At 54.4% G+C, this 16,777-nt stretch overlaps 1 protein-coding gene across 4 annotated transcripts in view; it reads right to left on the bottom strand.

Annotated features, from left to right (window-relative positions):
* Positions 1 to 1,512: 1,512 nt before the first annotated feature.
* FHL3 (four and a half LIM domains 3) overlaps positions 1,513 to 16,777 on the bottom strand; it is a 28,726-nt gene continuing 13,461 nt past the window's right edge. For 2 of the 4 annotated variants that reach the window (XM_068417996.1, XM_068417994.1), the window contains exons 2-6: positions 6,208 to 6,392; positions 5,953 to 6,127; positions 5,173 to 5,342; positions 4,806 to 4,992; positions 1,513 to 3,527 (exon numbers count right to left, since the gene is read on the bottom strand). In XM_068417996.1, coding sequence (XP_068274097.1) covers positions 3,376 to 3,527; positions 4,806 to 4,992; positions 5,173 to 5,342; positions 5,953 to 6,127; positions 6,208 to 6,363 — 840 coding nt within the window. In that variant the 5' untranslated portion in view covers positions 6,364 to 6,392 and the 3' untranslated portion in view covers positions 1,513 to 3,375. The remainder of the gene's footprint in view (positions 3,528 to 4,805; positions 4,993 to 5,172; positions 5,343 to 5,952; positions 6,128 to 6,207; positions 6,393 to 16,777) is intronic. The other 2 variants (XM_068417997.1, XM_068417995.1) reach the window with 1 other exon arrangement.

The raw sequence follows: 16,777 nt of genomic DNA, 5'->3' as shown, positions 1-16,777 counted from the left end.
CTCTGCCCGTCAGGGCTGCAAAGGCCATTCCTGGTCCGTGCTGAGCTCCGGCCGGGCTGAGGCACGGGCAGCGCAGGGAAGCACAGCTCGGGCATCTTTGGTCAATGCTGGGTGCTCTCCCCCCGCCCCCAGTGCCACCCTGGGCTCCCAGCGAGTTTCCCTGCTCCCACCTCACCCCACACAGCAGCCCCGGCCCTGCCCTCCCCCCTGCACCATTCGCCTGCGCTTCATAACATTTTCATGACTGTTTTAGACCCGCACTGCAGGAGTCTCGGGGGACGTTTGTGCATGACATCACCCTCCCCCTCCCGTAAATCAGGCACTGGGCCGCGCGTAGCCATGACCCATTCATGACAGGGATAAAATCCAGATGTTCCAGTGCTATGTGCAGCTGGGTCATTTCCTTTTTTGGCTAAAAACGTGAGGCTCTTGAGGCTGACTGAAAGAGGAGCCCGGGGGCCCTTTGTACAGAAACCTTCTGTGGTTAATCCCTGGAAACAGCGCTGCAGAAACAAGGGTTTGTGGTGCTCCAGCTGGAGGACGGGCTCTGCTGGAAACCCCCCGGGCTGGAGCTGCTCACTCACCCTTCGAGGCCAAGCAGCCCCAAAACCAGGGCAGCAACAAAAATCTTACTTTAAAAACCCCGTTAACTGCCAGAGCAGGAGTCTCTGAAGGAGCCAGGAACGTGCACGCACAGAGCCCGTGCTGTGGTCCCACACGGGCCCCCGGGGCTGCGCCTGTCGTGCCGCCGGAGCCGAGCCACCGTGCAGGGGAAGGGAGCGGGGTGCTGGGGCCGGGGCAGGCAAGCCCAGAGGAAGTCGTGGCAGCTGTTAGTAAATGTAAAGGAATCTGTGGAAAATAGTTTCAGATGTTAGGGGAATAAATGGCTCCCCAGCTGATAACAGTGAGTAATGAGCATGCACAGCTTCGGGGAAGGCTGCCAGAAGGGGACCACCATTACCCCAACTGGAGACTGCAGCAGCTTCCCCACCAACCCCCCTCCTGAGAGCCTGCGTGTGCGGACTGGGCAGTGGGTATCGCAGGGGAAGGAAGCTTGTCTGCACAGCGGGGTATGATTCGGTATCGCAGCGACCCAGAACAGCTCCCGCGGCTGTGCAGCATCCCGGCTGCTGCCGAGCCCGAGCCGGCAGCCAGCCCGAGGCATCGCGCCCGTGCGGCATCGGCACCGGCTCAGTCCTGCTCGGGCCCGTCCTGCAGAACAGCCTGCCCGGACAGGCAGCAGGCACGGACAGACAGGCGGCCTCGGCACCAGGAACCCACAGCAGCCCCACAGCAGGGCGAGGGAGCTGCCGTTCCTCTGCCATAACCCAGGGGACGGGCACAGCTGGCGCTGGGCACGTGGTTTGGGGAGGGGAGGCACGAGCACTGCGGGGACCAGCCGTCCCCAGTACGGGGTTAGGGGCAAGGACAAGGCTGAGCACTGAGCCCAGCACTGATTCAGACAGCGCTCTGCCCTGTGCCCGCTGTTCGAGAAACACACGAGAGCAAGCGTCACCGAAACGGTTTATTATATAAAGCCATAGGAAATACACAGGAGGGTGAGGTTTAGGACACTTCCCTCTAGAGACTGCTCCAAGCTCCTCAGAATGGCAAACACACAAACTCTGATTTGCCTGCATCAAAGCTTTCAAACAAGGGTTCAACAAGGATCTGCATACAGAGGTAATAACACTTCAACATGCATAACATTTTCTGTTCCTAAGTGAAGCCTGGGGCGGGGGGGGGCCGGGCTAGCCCCTTCATCCTGCAGCTGGTTACAAAATGACAGATATTCATGACAAAAAGAGTACAAAAGGGAAAAAAAAACACAAGAAGACGCTTTCAGAAAAGCACGTGGCTGTCTAAGCAGGAAAGCAGGGTCAGCATAAGTGCCCCAGCAAGACAGAAGCAGAAGGGAGGTGAAGACAAGGCAGGCATGAGCATCCCACTGCAGAGGGGCCTTAGGGGGGCCCAGGGCCAGCTCAGCCATCGGGCAAGGACAGCTCAAGCCCCTGTGCGAGTCTGGGGTGGCTCAGGATGCCCTACTTTGCACAGTTAAGGCCAACACAGGGACTTGGGAGGTGCAAAGCCCCTCCTCAGGGCAGCCCAGGTGCCAGCTTTGCTTTGCTTCTCCTCTGGGACACAGCGAGGGATGTGTGTGGCTGTGGGAGTGACCGTGCTCTGCCCGCCGGGGCTGGGGGGACACTCAGCCCCCCTGGAGCAGGTTGTGGACACCCTGACTGCCCCCTCGTCTGACCTCGGCGCTAGAGCCCTGCACTCCCGCAGACCCTCTCCTCCAGTGCTCCCAGCAGCTGCCGAGCGCAGCCACAGCCTGTGGGCAACGCTCCCCTCCCCGAATCAACGGAGGGTTTCGGTGTTACCTGTGCGGCTGGCAGCTGGGCTCAGCAAGGCAGTCCCTGTCCCATGGTTCCCGGTGAGAGGGATGGAGCAGGAATCCAGGCCTCGGTGCTCTCAGCCTTCAGCACGCCCTTCTCCGGGGCTCAGCCAAGCGCATCTCAGGGGGGACCACCAGTGGGCCAACACCCCCCAGCTCCAGCTCCAACACCGCAGAGGCAGCCGTGGGAGACCACAGCACAGATGGACGGGAACGGGGCAGGGAGGTGGTGGGGCAGAACGCCCCGTACCTGCGAGGGATTTGAGCTCCTCATCCACATCTGAGCGAGAGCATCTCCACGGAAATGTGCAGAGCAAAGGGTCTGGCCTGCAAACGGTGAGGTGGCTACAGAAATCCAGAGGTGGATCCCATCTGGCAGGACAGATGCTCTTCTCCTGTTCGCACTCCAGCCTGGTGTCCCCAAAGCTCCTGAATGGGGCAGAGCACGCCCTTCGTGCCCGGCCGCACACATGGGAAGGCTGTGCTGCAAAGCCATCCGCTCTGCAGGCCAGCACGGCCAAGCCACACGGACCAGGAGCAGCTGCCTTGTATCACACAGAGCAAGGGAAGCACATGGGGAAAAAGAGAAAAGTCAGCACAGTGCCAGGGGGAGCAAACACATGCTTCCAGCGTGCAGATCGAGCAGCCCAACGCTGAAGCTGGCGCTGCTGCCGTTTGCTCAGCTGGGGCCCTGGGCTCAGCTCGTGCCTGGTCAGACAGGAAGCAAAAGGAAAGAGTAAATAATGGGGGGTCTTGAAGCTCCTTTTTCAACTTTATTTAGCTTTGACTCTGCACAGAGCCATAGCATAGCGTACTCTAGCCTTCAGAGACGAGCACAGGAACCCCCTGAACACACCGCGGTTCGGGGTCAGCCCCCATCTCCTGTGCCTTGTGCCCTGCCCCTGAAATGACGTTGGGGTATCTGGCACAAAGACCCTGAAGAATAGAGAAAGCCCCTGCCCCACGGTGCCCTCGGAGGCTCATAGGTCACTGCTGCAGTCGCGGCAGAGGATCTCATCGTTGTCAGGGATGAAGCCTTTCCCGACCAGCGAGGTGTTGCAGCGGGCACAGTTAAAGCAATTATGGTGCCAGTGACGGTCCTCAAAGGAGACGTATTTACCACCGCCAAAGCCTATGGGAGGGACAGAGCGCAGTGTTAGAACCCCTGGGGACACAGGGATGAGTTTCCCGCACAGACCAAGGCTTGGCCTGTTCCTCTCCGAGCCAGGTCTTCACACGCAACGCAGTGCTGCGCTGCGGCACCCAAACACCCCCAGTATCGAATACACCTGAAATACCAATCTCCACACTTGGGGGAAGGGGACTGAAGGGATTTCACACTAGGTTTGGCAGGACTGAGATCCTCGGACCAGAATCACCATTTTCTCCCCAGAGAGGAGCAGGGAGCAGAGCTGCACTGTCACAGCGAAGGAGGGGGCTATCGGGAGCTCCCGGCAGCACTGCCTGGAGCAGCTCCTCCCAAGGACAGTGCTAGTGAAAGCCTGGGAAGAGCCCTCCTGCCACCAGCCCAGGCCCGGGCTCCTGCAGAGGCTCCACAGGCAGCTTCCTTCCTCTGCCGGTAGCGGTGGCACTTGTGGGCTGTGACCCCCTTCTCCCTGGGACTGCGACAAAGTGATAAGGACCAGATGGGAAGCAGGGTGCCCAGGAGCTGCCCTGTCCTCAGCCAGAGTCATCCTCTGAGTCACCAGCTGATTCATGGCTTTGCCTGCCTTCCCAGCAGCAAGAGACATGAGTTGCAAAGGGAAAGGTCAAGTGGGGGTGGACAGGAAGGAGGCCAGACCCTCTCAGGGATTTCTGCAGAAGAGGACCCCCTGCTTCCCCTGTCTTAGGCAGGTATGACAGGTCCAGACTCCCCTGCAGCAGTTGCTGCTCCAGCTACGGCTGGAAGCCTCTGGCTTTCCCTGTCTGTGAGCAATCTTCCCAAAGGACGTGGCAACCAGACTCAAACAACACAAGCTGGAGACACGAGATCACGCTGTGAGGGGTCATTTTGGGAGCCTTTACCCCGGGCAGAGGAAATTTCTCCCAAGGAGCACAGTTCACTGTTTTGAAAGATGCAGATGAAGGGACACAAGGAGCCCTAGGACCACTGCAACAGAGAGATCCTCTCTCATGGGGTTCCTCAGAAAGCAGCTGCAGTTTCTTTGGGGGACGTGCCTCAGGGCACCTTGCACTCCCCAGCATTTGTCCCTGGGAGGCTTGAAGTGCCTGGAGACACTTGAGCAAGGCTGCATGGTGGAGACATGTATGAGCATCATATGGGCCTGGGTCATGCGTGCACTCAAGAGGGCAGCTTCACCCAAAGAAGTCACCGTGTGGCTGAAAGCGGGGCAGGTAGGTCATGCCCTGCTCTGCAGAAGTGCCCCGTAACCAGGGCCGTTCCGCTCACCTGTGATGGGCTTTGTGCAGGCGCTGCACTTCTTGGCATAGAGGTTCCCAAAGCACTTGATGCAGTAGGGGTTGTCATCCTGGGAGGTGAACTGCTGGCCAGCCAGGGGTGTCTTACAGCCTGTGCAGACGAAACACTCCTTGTGCCACGGCTCATCCCGGTAAGTCACTCCTCCCTTGGTCAGGGTCTGCGGGAAGAGAGCGCACACTGGTGACACACGGGCAGGGGGCAATGGGCCTCAGCCCATGACCAGCGGCTCGCCGGGTGCTGGCGCCTGAACCCTTCTCTGGTGGGTCTCAGACAGGAGTGGGGAGCATGTCCCTGGATCAGAGAAGTCGTGAACTTTGGGCTGGCAGGCCAGACGTACCTTTTTGCAACGAGTGCAGCGAGGAGCGAACTTGCTCTCGTAACAGGGGACACAGTAATAATCCTTCTTGTCTGGGATGAAGGATCGCGACCCAATGGGCTGCTGGCAGCTGCTGCATATGAAGCAATGCTCGTGCCAGGTTTGTCCGTTGTACTCCAGCTTACGGGATCCTGCAGAGAGAGCCACTCGCAGTGACAGCACACGCACACACAGGGCACGTGGGCGGCTGTGCAAGATAAACTGCGATCCTGCACACCCGGCTCTGTGCCTGCCCTCCCCATGGCAGCGCAGGACCCAGGCACTGGAGAGGAGAGGCCCCAGGCCCACCCCACAGCTGCAGGAACATGCCCCCAGCACCAGCACGCAGGCTGCGGCAGAGACGCCTGTTGTAACCTACATCTGAAGATGGTGCCAGAATGGCCAAGAAAAGACACTCCCTTGCCTCAGGCCATCTCCAGAGACACTCACACACCTTCAGTCATTCCTTCTCTTCTCATCAGCACACACCAGAAAATGCCCAGGAAACCCTTTGTCATCTCCTCCCCAGCTCCCTTCCCCACAAAAAAGGGGAACAGACAGACAGGGCTGCTGTGGTGATCGCAGCTCGGGATCCTGCTGTCTTGTCAGACAAGCAAAGAGCCCAGCCCACTCTGTGCGGTGACAGTGGGGCAGGAGAGCAGAAATTCTCTTCCTTGCTGCCCTAGTGCTGGGCCCTGCAGCCCTGGCCAGTGCCGCTGGGACCAGGAACAAACTGCAGTGCTCGAGTCTGCCCGCTCCTACCTGGCATGACCGTCTTCTCACAGGCAATGCATTTGGAGGAGAACTCGCTGCAGTAGCAGTCGTTGCACAGCAGCTCCTCGCCTTGGCAGGTGAACGGCTCGTCGGCCAGAGAACGGTCGCAGCGGAAGCAACGAAAGCAGTGCTCGTGGTAATGGCGATCCTCGTAGTACAGCTCCTGGGGAGGACGGCCGAGATGAGGAGGGCACCGATCGCCCCAGGGAACCACCCTGCCCGGCCACGGGGTCCCGTACTCACTCTGCAGTCATGGCCGATCAGCTCCTTGCACTCATCACAGGTGTTGGCAAAGTGGGCATCGTAGCAGGGGATGCAGTACGGGCCATTGTCCATCTGGATGTACTTGCGCCCATACAAGGACTCCTTGCAGTTGTCGCAGTCAAAGCACTCTGTCATGGTGCCAGTCTGAGGGCCTCCTTCACCTGCTAGAGATCAGCGGAGACGCGGGGTCAGTATCAGCTTACGCTGCTGAGCCGTCCCTGCGCAGCCCTGCCACCCCGGAGGGCAGGGACCGCCAGGCCCTGCGCTGAGCCAGCGAACAGGACACGGACCTGAGCTGCTGCACCCGCTCTGTGGCTGTACACACTTCCAAAAAAGCCTGCACACGTTCAGGCCCTGGGATGAATCCTGCTTCAGGCTTATGCTCCAGTTCAACAGCTGGAGCACGCAGGCACCGCTCAGAGAAACCTAGACACGTAAGCATGCAGTTGAGCTTCTCACCGTCTGCCTCCTTGCTGAGAAGCAAAGTGTACACCATGACCAAAAGAGATTTTTTTTTTTTTTTTGCATGAAAAGTTTTGATTTGGAACCAAAAACAGGACCATGCACACACTGTGTGGGCGCACATCTACTGTCACGTCGGAGAGCCAGCCACCTTGAGGGAGACCTGCCTACCAAGCAGCCCTTCAGAGACCCACGCTCTGCCACCAGCACGGCCCTGGATCAATGGCAAGATTCCTCCTGACAGCCTGCGAGCTGATGCTCTGCCTGACGGGGCTGTCAGCGTTTCAAGTTTTGGAACTTCTCCAGAACTTTAAAGCAGCTGCTCCACAGGGAAGCAGAAATCAGGCACCTCACGCTGTGCCCGGCTAGGAAGCCACATCCCATCAAACTGTTTTGCACATGTTGCTCCAACTATAAACACTCTTCAGGGAGAAAGCGATGGGGAGGGGGGGTGTTCTACAAGCAATAGAGGTGTTGGGGTTTTGCACGCAGGAGATCAGACATCTTTCGTCGCCCCTTGTCTCCCTCTCAGACAAGAGGTTTGTGGAACCATTTTGCTTTGTTTGGAGCACTAAATCCAGAACAAGAGTATCCTCTTCCTGTTTGCTTTAACCTGGTTATTCCTAAATATGGAGTTTTCCACTTGCAAAGTCACACCCTTCTTTAATACAGGTTGCTATCAAGTGCAGACAAGCCCATGGAATTACATCTGAGCAGTCAGCTGCAGAGCGCCGCACGCTGCAGTTTTCTTCATGAACCCACCCACATCAGAAAGAGCTGTTATATGGCTCGATCTACAGTTTAGCCTTTAATGGGGCAGGGAGCTCACCGCCAGCCCCTGGGCCTCCCCTAAGCTGGGAGGCAGCCTGCAGGGCAGGAGCCGACCCAGACAGCTCTGACTCACAGCAGCGAGCTCCCCAGGGCTATTCTTGGTCAAGCCCCACAGCTCCCAGCTGTTGTCAAGCCTGGTATGTGCCGATAGGGCTGCTGGTGAATAAATCTAGTGTTCCCACATGGCTACGTGACCAACAGAGGGGGAACAAAGTCTCTTTTCAGACACCCTCTTCACCCAGCTGCTGCCCCGGCCCGTCGGCTGCTCCGCTGACCGCTCTGTGCCCTCCAGCACGACAGGCTGCTGCGCGTGGCAGTGGGAGCAGCTCCATGGCGTGCCCCTGCGAGCAGCGTGGGCTTGGGGCCACCGCTCCACCGAGCCCGTCCTCCAGAGCCTCAAACCCAGCCCCAGACTTGCTGCTCGTGGAACAAGGCAGCCCGGCCAGTCTGTTACTGGAGATAGGGCAGGCGCACAGGATGGTGTGCACGGGGGAGCCGGACGGGTGCCAGGGTGCTGAACTGGAGGCGCTCCCCCAGCTGTGCCCCCAGCCTGGCCTGGCGCCCCAGCACCCCTCCCTCTGGGGCACCCCATGAGGTGCTCACCCGGCCAGGCAGCAGCTCCCGTGCCCCCCCGCGACCCGCACGGCTCCTGGCCGCATCTCACCTGCCGCCTCCTCTGCCGCCCCACTTGCCTTCACGCCCTGAAGCCACCCGGGACCTTTCTCTCTGGCGAAGAACGAAAACCAAACTAATAACCCTCCTCCTCCCAGCCCTGTTGAAGGGAACTTTCCAAGGTGTGTCTGTAATAAAAGGGCCTCTAATGAGCACTCCTACCCCGGGAGCCGCAGCACTGCTGGAGCGGGGAGCTGCCATGTTTGCTCAATGGGCTGTGCTTTATCTCTGCGGTCCTGCAGTACGGGGTCAGAGGACATCAGAAAATGTGAGGGAAGGAAAAACAGCTTGGATGGGGAAGCCTTGGGTTCTACCAGTGACACGGACTCAGCCTCCTGAGCACAGTGACAGGAGAGGAACATTTCAATCCCAAACGCTATTTGTCATCCAGGCTCCTGGCAGTGCCAGTCCTCCTCTCCTCCACGACTGAGGGCAGCTGGCACTCCCGAGCCCACTGGGAGCCCCAGCCAACCAAAGCCCTGGGCCAGCACTTGCCGGCACCACAGGCAGCACTGGCGGGTGCCCCGCGGTGCCGCTTTCACTGTGGGGTGCACAACACAGAGCGACCGCAGCAGGGGAAGTGAAAAACATATAAACCCTCTGAGAATTATATTCCAAGGAAGACCCTAAAGCAGTGTGCCACGCTTGCCTCCACTGTGAGCAGCTTCTCCCCAAAGTCTGGCTCTGTCTGTTGCACGCTGCGAGCCAAGCTCCCGCTCTCGGGCTGGCAGACACACGGACTGCCAGCAGAGCAAGCCCCGGGAGCATCACGTGGCCCAGACTGCCCTGAGAGCACACAGGATCAGACTCCGTGTTGCCTTTTCCACAGAATAAAGGACAGGCCCAGGAAGTTTACTCAGGGTTATTTGTATTAGATAAGCTGTTTGCTCTCTTTGTTCTGGTCTCACATGCAATGCTGGGCAGGGGTGTCAAAGCCCTATGCAACGCTAAAGCAAACTCCACATCTTCACCCCTGAGGACATGGCACTGCCAGAGACGGGGTTCATCGAGAAGACGAAGGTGAGACGAAATAGAGTAGAAGAAATAGTACAAAAGCCCACAATTCTTACTGTGATTGTAATGAGGAACCTGGAAATCGGCTCCATTCATGAAGAAAAGAGGTGGAGTTTTGAAATGCATTTTAAAAAAAACCTTTAATTGAGGCTCAGATTTAGAAGGCACAATATAGGCAGCCACTAAGCGTGCTAATTAGCACATGCTCATACTTTGCAATCTGCAACACCCTGTAAACGTCAGCTGAGTGCTAGGCTGATGTAAGTAACGCCTTCAAATACTAACCAAGGTGTTGCCCTAAAACGATGGGATTCCAGTTGCAAAGAGAGTGTTTGCTTGCTCATCACCAGATGGCTGCGGTCCCTGTGGGACAAGGTCTACTGAAGCAGGTCCCTCGTACGTGGGGACAGTGGAGCTGGATGTGGGGTATTCTCTCAGCTGTCTCCCTGGCTGTCTGAGGGCAAAAATAAACAGCAGATATATGCCTGCCAGCTGCCTACCCTTCCCCTTCGACAGATATAGTTGTGTTCATGGAGGAGAGGAAGTTCAGTTCCTCTCCTGTGCCCATGAACAAACAGCTTTGGGAACAAGAGCTCCTCTCACAAACAACATTAAAGTGCTCCAGGATGAAAATCTGATCGGTCTGGAACAGAGCTCAGAATAGCTTCACGTATGAGAAAGGTCAGCAATTTGTCAAGGACAGACAGCAGAGTCCGCTTTCTAATTAGAGAGTAACATGCACCTAACACCACTCCGGTGTCATTGTCCGCAGCACCACAGCAGATGGCTTAGCAACAGCCCCAGGAGATTATTACATTAATTTTAGTGTCAATAAACTGGGGAACCTATTATGCAAAGGAGGCAGTACAGACTGTCCAGGGCCAGGCTTTCTGCTGCACGCATCTCTTGGGAGTTTAACCAGCCTTTTGAGATGATTCCTGCCGCAATGAACTCGTTCAGCGAGAGGTCTCATGTATATGGTCAGCCTATAACCCTGTGTAACTTCACACCAGTTTGTTGTTCGTTGTCAGGTCACAACCAGCTGCTCCACAAAGTGATCCTAGAGCGACCCATAAGGCTATGCCTAGGGAAACACTTAATCTTTCCAGGACACAGGAATAGACTTGCCTTTGACTGTCTCTCAGGTTCCTGCCTATTCTCACCTTCCCTGGGCTGCTCTGGGCACAGCTTGTGCAGCTGCAGTTCACACCTAAACAGACATGCAGAAGAGAAAGCACAACCTCGCTGGGACAGGCGAGCGTTCCCCATGTAAGGATGAAACCGCCCAGGGACCAGGCTTTGGAAGACGGTCCTCAACACGCTCCAAGGTCAGAAGAGGAGAACGCTTTGTGTTCCTGTTGGCTTTCCAGAACCATTATGGGTCCTGGAATCTGCATGGAATTGTTTCTGCCTGCCACCGACCCTAAAAGGGAAACCAGCTGCTTGCTCTGAGGGGCAGCTCCAGCCCCTCTGTGAGGCTGGGAATGTTTTCAGTCCACGTTTCCTGACACCGCTCCTGCGGACCCGCTCCGTGTCACTGCGCACCCCAGCCCGGGGCCGGCACGGCCAGCCCGGGCTCTCCAGAGCGGTGGGGACCAGCTCCCTGGGGCACAGCATGGGTTTCTCCGTACCTCCTCATGCCGCTGCCTCCGTCTGTGCCCTCTTGCTCTGCTCCCAAACCCATGAGCACAACTGTGGAGCTGGCGCAGTGGGAATAGCATCCCCCACCTGCTGCTACAGGAGACCCGGATTTCGGGCGAAGGGCTGGAGGCAGCTTGCCAGAAAGGTGCCGAGTGTTCCACCAGCACAACCCGGCGGACCCAGCCTGCACAGGGCACTCTCGGGAGCAGTGTTGCATCAACCCTTCACCCGCCTGCTCCTAGCACCACTGAGTCACTTCCTGCCCTCACATCTCACCTCCAAGCTGCCTTCCAGCCTGAGCTCCCCACAGACAGCTCGGAAATCTCACGTAGGAAGGGCTGCACTGGGGACTCTGGTGAGAAGCAGAGTCTTCGCAGGGACCAACAGCACAGACACAGACCTCACCTGGCAGCTTCCCCATCACCAGCACAACGGCAGGACGCTGCAGGCCATTTTTCGAACACGTAGAGAAAATTTGGTTCTTACAGTCAGCCTCAGAGGAGGCGGCAGGAGACGAATCAGATGGGTGGCCACACAGCCCCCACCTGCACCGCTGGGACGCTGCACTTACGCGTGTGCATATACCGAGCTCTGCTGAGCAAGCTGCACCGCAGGTGTTTCCCCCAGCACGGGCAGACCAACCTCCTGCCCAGAGCAGTCATGGGCTGCTCTGGGCTCTGCAGCAGATTTAGCAAAATGGCTGGCACAGTTGTAAGGCAACACCCCGCATTTCAAATGAAATAAGTGCTGTCAGAATCACCCCTGCTCAACAAGGTAGGCAGCTGCCTGAAAGTGTCCACAACTTTGAGAGGAAGAAGTAGCAGAAACTGTTAAAGCACCTGACAAGTCACAAGGTAGACCTAGATTGTTGCACGATTTTAATACAGCCTTAGAATGGCAAATTGAGGGTTTCCTAATGTTCAGAAGAGATCTCTGAGGTGCCCTCTATCCAAAGAGGAAAACCACATCACACAGACTCCTCCTGACAGCTCTGCATATAGATCAAGATAAGTGCTAAAAGCACCACTGTCCCACAAACGTCTGATCTTACCCTTAAACCGAGAAAATCTCACCGGCTGTCAGCCCACAGCCTGCCCAGAGGCGCCTGCAGGAAGCACTGCACTGTTTGCACAGCCGTGACTGAGACATCACACCTGGGCCAAGGTGAGCAACGGCAAACAGCCACGGTGCAGGGCACGACCATCGCCGCTGTGCTGGGCTCGCGTGAGGTGCTGGCAGCACAGGCTGAGGCACAGGCACGCCGGAGCTGAGCGGGGCCTTCGCACGCAGCACTGCCTGCACGCAGCGAGAGGGTTGCAGGAGGATGCCGCTAAGGCCCAACTCTGCTAAGCGCAATAAGAGGTGCCCTCTGCCTCAAACAGGCTGACACACAGGATGAGAGACAGGAAGCATCCTTATCACTTTACACATTAGTGACATGGCACAATATGCATGCTAATACTTATTGCCTATATCAGCATTATTCTACAGAGGAGGAGGTGATGGGATGCATCTCCAGGAGGCACCGTCTCCAGGAGGCCAGGCTCGCTTTCACGCTTTCTTGTAATACCAGCAATGCTGATTCTAGGAGGAAAATGACCACTGATGCCTGGTCTAAGTACCTGCTGAATTCTGCCAGACCAGATATACTCAAAAGATCTGGAAAGCAGCAATGACTTTTTAAAGTTTAAATAAAATTTTTGAATTACCATAAAGGATTGGCCAGGTCTCCCAGGAAGGCCAACAAACCTTGGAGCGATCATACACAGAGTCAGCTATCTGAACATGGAAATAGTTTTGGCCTTGATGTGCTTACAGACTCTCCAGTAGACATGGCTGGGTCTGCAAGAAGTCTCAACAGCCCCAGGCTGTGAGCTGTTGTGCCTTCGGACTGGGGACATGGAGCTGTCAGGAAGTTCAGGGTCCTAAGGACCTCCAACACTCTGCTCTGGTTTCAAAACACCAATGAGTTCATAGACCTTTTTCCTCTAGTACTAAATTCCTCATTCTTTCTCCTAAGATAAGGACACATAAACCAAAACTTTTCCTATGTGAAAGGAAAACCTGCTGCTAATAACTCAGGCTCTCACAAGGCAGCATCCCCATACAAGGCAACGGGACAAAGCTCTGAGCCAGTATTTGTGCACACTGGGACTTTTGTCCCTTCTCTACCCTTTAAAGAAAGAATCTCTTTTTAATGAGGCTGCAGTTGCAGGGGAATCCAATTTTCCATGCTACAGTGGAAAACCAGGCGGGTTTGCCCATCTGAGATTCAAATTGTAACTTCTTGTGGCCAAGACCTTGCTTTGGATTTGGTTTTCAGCTACTTCTGTCCCTTTCCTCCCCACATCCTTCCTATCTGAGCAGGTCCCCTGAATCCAGCTGTGAGCTGGAGCATCCACAGAGTGAGCATGACGATACGTGGTTTGGAGGAAGAGAAACGGGAAATTCATGCAAACACCACCAGTGAGAAATGCCAGGCTTCCTGTGGGTGCCCGTCTACACTGTATCTACCCACCTTCCAAAACCCCAACAGAGAGACAGCAGAGTGCAGGCCAACAAGGAGAAAGGCAACAGGCAATTCAGCTCTTGCTCTAGACTTATTTTCTTTAGGGAAAGTTACTTCTACCGGGGTCAGAGATAGAAGCTTAAGAGTCCCTACTATGCAACCATAAAAAGAAAAACTCTGCCCAGGAAGAAAAAAGGGAACAATTTCAGAGTTAAAAATTTAATACTAAACACCTGTAAGGGTTAATTAACTGTTTCAGGTTCTGAACAAAATCCTCCCCCTTCAGAGGGCAGCTTGGACCGAGGGCACAGCTAACAGCAGCAGAGCTGTTAGGACACATTCGGAACAAGCCGTCTGTGTCATTCTGCTGACATTAAAACTGAATGTTTGCTCAAGAGATCAGCTGTTAATCTTATTCAAAATGTATACAAACCAGGCAAATTCTGCGCACTCAACAGGAAGTCAGGGATTGAAACCATTTGGGCAGTTTGGACCCGTCACGATTCAAACAGACCACTTAACTGAAGGAGGACGAAGTCCCTTTTACCAGATGGTTAAGAAACCTGCAGCTTAAAAACGTACCAGAAGATTCTGTCCAGTCTCTGAAGAAGCTTGGGAAAAGAGAGACAGCCTGGCCCAAGCTCCACATTGCCGGGACCTTTCCCGGCCACCTGCACCACTGACCAGCAGGAGCCTGCTGGCAGCAACGCTGGCACCAAGCAAGGCTGCTACTGAAGCTCGTAACTGGCTGTAGGGCAGCAGCTGCAGACATGGCCAGGGTGACCATAATAGGAAGAAAGATGCTAGAGCCAAGTTTCAGGGAGCACAACTGATCACAGGAGCTTCGGTGTGATCAGAGGAGCGGGAGTCACAGTCCAGGGAAATGGCTGCTCGTATCATTCTTAAAAAGGAGCAAGGAACAAGTGTGCAACTGCTTTCTGAACTCCTGCTCCCTTCTCCTCTCAAGCGTGTTAGTCATCCCATTTCAGAGGAGTATACGTTCCCGTTCGATTATGGTAACAGTGATATCAAAAACATGTGAGTGCACACTGACAGTGGGTGCACACCAATCTTCAGGCTCTCCTCGTTTGTGACAGGCAGCGGGCGTAACACCAGCCCAGCAGCAGCACGTCCAGTGCCATTGCAAGGGGTCTGCCGGTGCTGGACTGCACCATCAGCTCACACTAAATCCCCAACACGGGAACATACACCATTCCCATCTGCTTGTGGTGTCTCAGCCTCAACAGCCCTGGCAAAACTGCCATCAGCAAGCGGGTGCTTGACGAGTCACGAGAGTCTGCCAATGTCAAATCCACAGATTCCCTTAGTTTTCCTCTTTCAACTAGAAAATTGGGCGAGAAGGAGGAACTTGTTGCTTCTGCAGGGCTGAATAGACCTTTCAGACATACTGAGCAGACTGTACATTAACTATCATCCTACTGGCAACAAACAGTAATGCAAGAACACAAAACAAACCCTAAAGATAGTCATCAACCATATAAAACAAATTAATGGGCAGTGGCTGGCCTCCAGGCCCCAGGTTTCACACCAGGTCTAGGCAGAAGCTAATCTGGACAGTGAAATGCCTGCTGCTTAGATGTGGTATAATTTATCTGTGAACCTTCTTTGCCCGTGTCATTAGGAAGTGATGGACAAGAAAAGGTGGTAGGAAGGGATCGTACCTGGATGAGGTTTCATCAAGAAAGTCTTGAAGAGAGTATATATAAACGTACATGAAACTACAGATTGGTATATAAAGGGTTTCACGTTACCTGCCTGTTGTAGCATATGTTTTCTTGTTCGTGTGCTACAGCCTCGTGACACCACACATCATTGCAGTTACAACCCTGCATGAGGAACAGGGCCCCCTGCATGAAGTCAGTATTCTCCTGAAACGAACATGGCCACAAAGATCAAGTGGGAAAACGCATCCATGCCCCAAGCTCTAAAGACAGAGCCTAGGATGTCCTAAACCTTCCAAACAGAGAAACCCAGTGAGATCTTTATAATGCCCTGGCTATTACAGAAAGAAAAAGGGAGTACCAAAGAATAAGCACCTTGTGAGGACTATAATCTAGCAATGAAAGTTTAATTTTGGACTGAATTGATTTATGCCCATGCAACCCCCCCCAAAGCTGGCCCATAGCCATACAAATGCCTAACTGCTTATCCAACTCCACAGACCCAGGGCTCCCGCAATAATGTTTCAAAATCTCTTTGCCCCATAAAATAAAGGTCATATCCAGCACACTAGGATTCAAACATGAAAGCATGACAGGAAATGACTAACTGCACACTGAGGCCAATTTACCTTCATCTGGGATCTGCTCAGCACACAAGAATCTTGCAATTCAAACAGACATCACAGCCTATATGCAGAAAAAATAATCTGACTGCTCTAGTTGCTAGTTCTTGGAGTCTGTGCATCTCAGTACAGATATCACCAGAAAGTAATGGAATTCCGCTCTATTTCCCTAAAGCTCTTTTACAATTCGAGCTTTATGCTGTAGCTTTCACTTTTCTTTCCCTTAGAGGCAGCTGTTTTTTAAATTGAGGATGAAGCCATTCTTATTTCTGAGGTGATACATAATTTTTTGTAGTCCCTGACTAAAAGGTACTTACGAGATTATACCTCTATTTTGCACATGAAGGCAATCAAGGGGCTGCTTCAGGATTACTCCTGAGCAAGCACAAACGCGAGCTTGTGGACAGGCTGCAGGGGACAGCTGCAGTCACAGCGCACATGTTTTGTGCTCAGATACTGAAAAGCAAACCTGCGTGGTCTGAGCCCAATCCCTTATTAACTGTCTTCTCCAGAAAGCCTGCCAGCTCTTTTGCCGATTAAGGCTCTGCTCAACTTCAGGGTTTTTTTAATAAACAAAGCAACTTTGACTTACAGTAGCAGGAAAAGACATATAAACCAGACACGTTTTATTTAATGCATGCCTGTTACTTAAAGGGCAAAGTAAATTTTTTCACCAAATTTGGTCAAAATATTCCCTTTTTCGATTCGATTCTTTGTCTTCCAAACATGAGCATTTGTAGCTAGTTTCTTGCATACAAGCAGATACACTGACTGAGAAGCGTGACCTGCACTGTAACGCTGCCAGTTTTGTGCCTTTCAGGGCTCTCCACCTGTATGCAAAAATCAGCAGAGTGAAGAGAAGGTCAGGAAGGTGGCAGTGGAGGTGCTGCAATGACACTCGTGTGCCACACAAGCTCTTGCCCAGCAGCCTCTCACACTGTCCTGATCACTGACTGTGGCCTCTCCACCTGTGCTGGCTGTTTGCACGAGAACTGAGGACAGTCTCCATCCAAAGTACTTGTTACAGCTGCTGGTGTCCCTTGCAAGCAAAGGCAATTACAGCTCTGTAGCTCGCAGCATGTGAGCAGCTTCTAAATCTGGGGAAGGACTGAATC

This window comes from Nyctibius grandis, chromosome 24 (assembly GCF_013368605.1).
Source record: "Nyctibius grandis isolate bNycGra1 chromosome 24, bNycGra1.pri, whole genome shotgun sequence".
NCBI lineage: Eukaryota > Metazoa > Chordata > Aves > Nyctibiiformes > Nyctibiidae > Nyctibius > Nyctibius grandis.
Note: the sequence above shows the minus strand (reverse complement) of the source record. Positions and strands in the feature narration are given on the sequence as shown.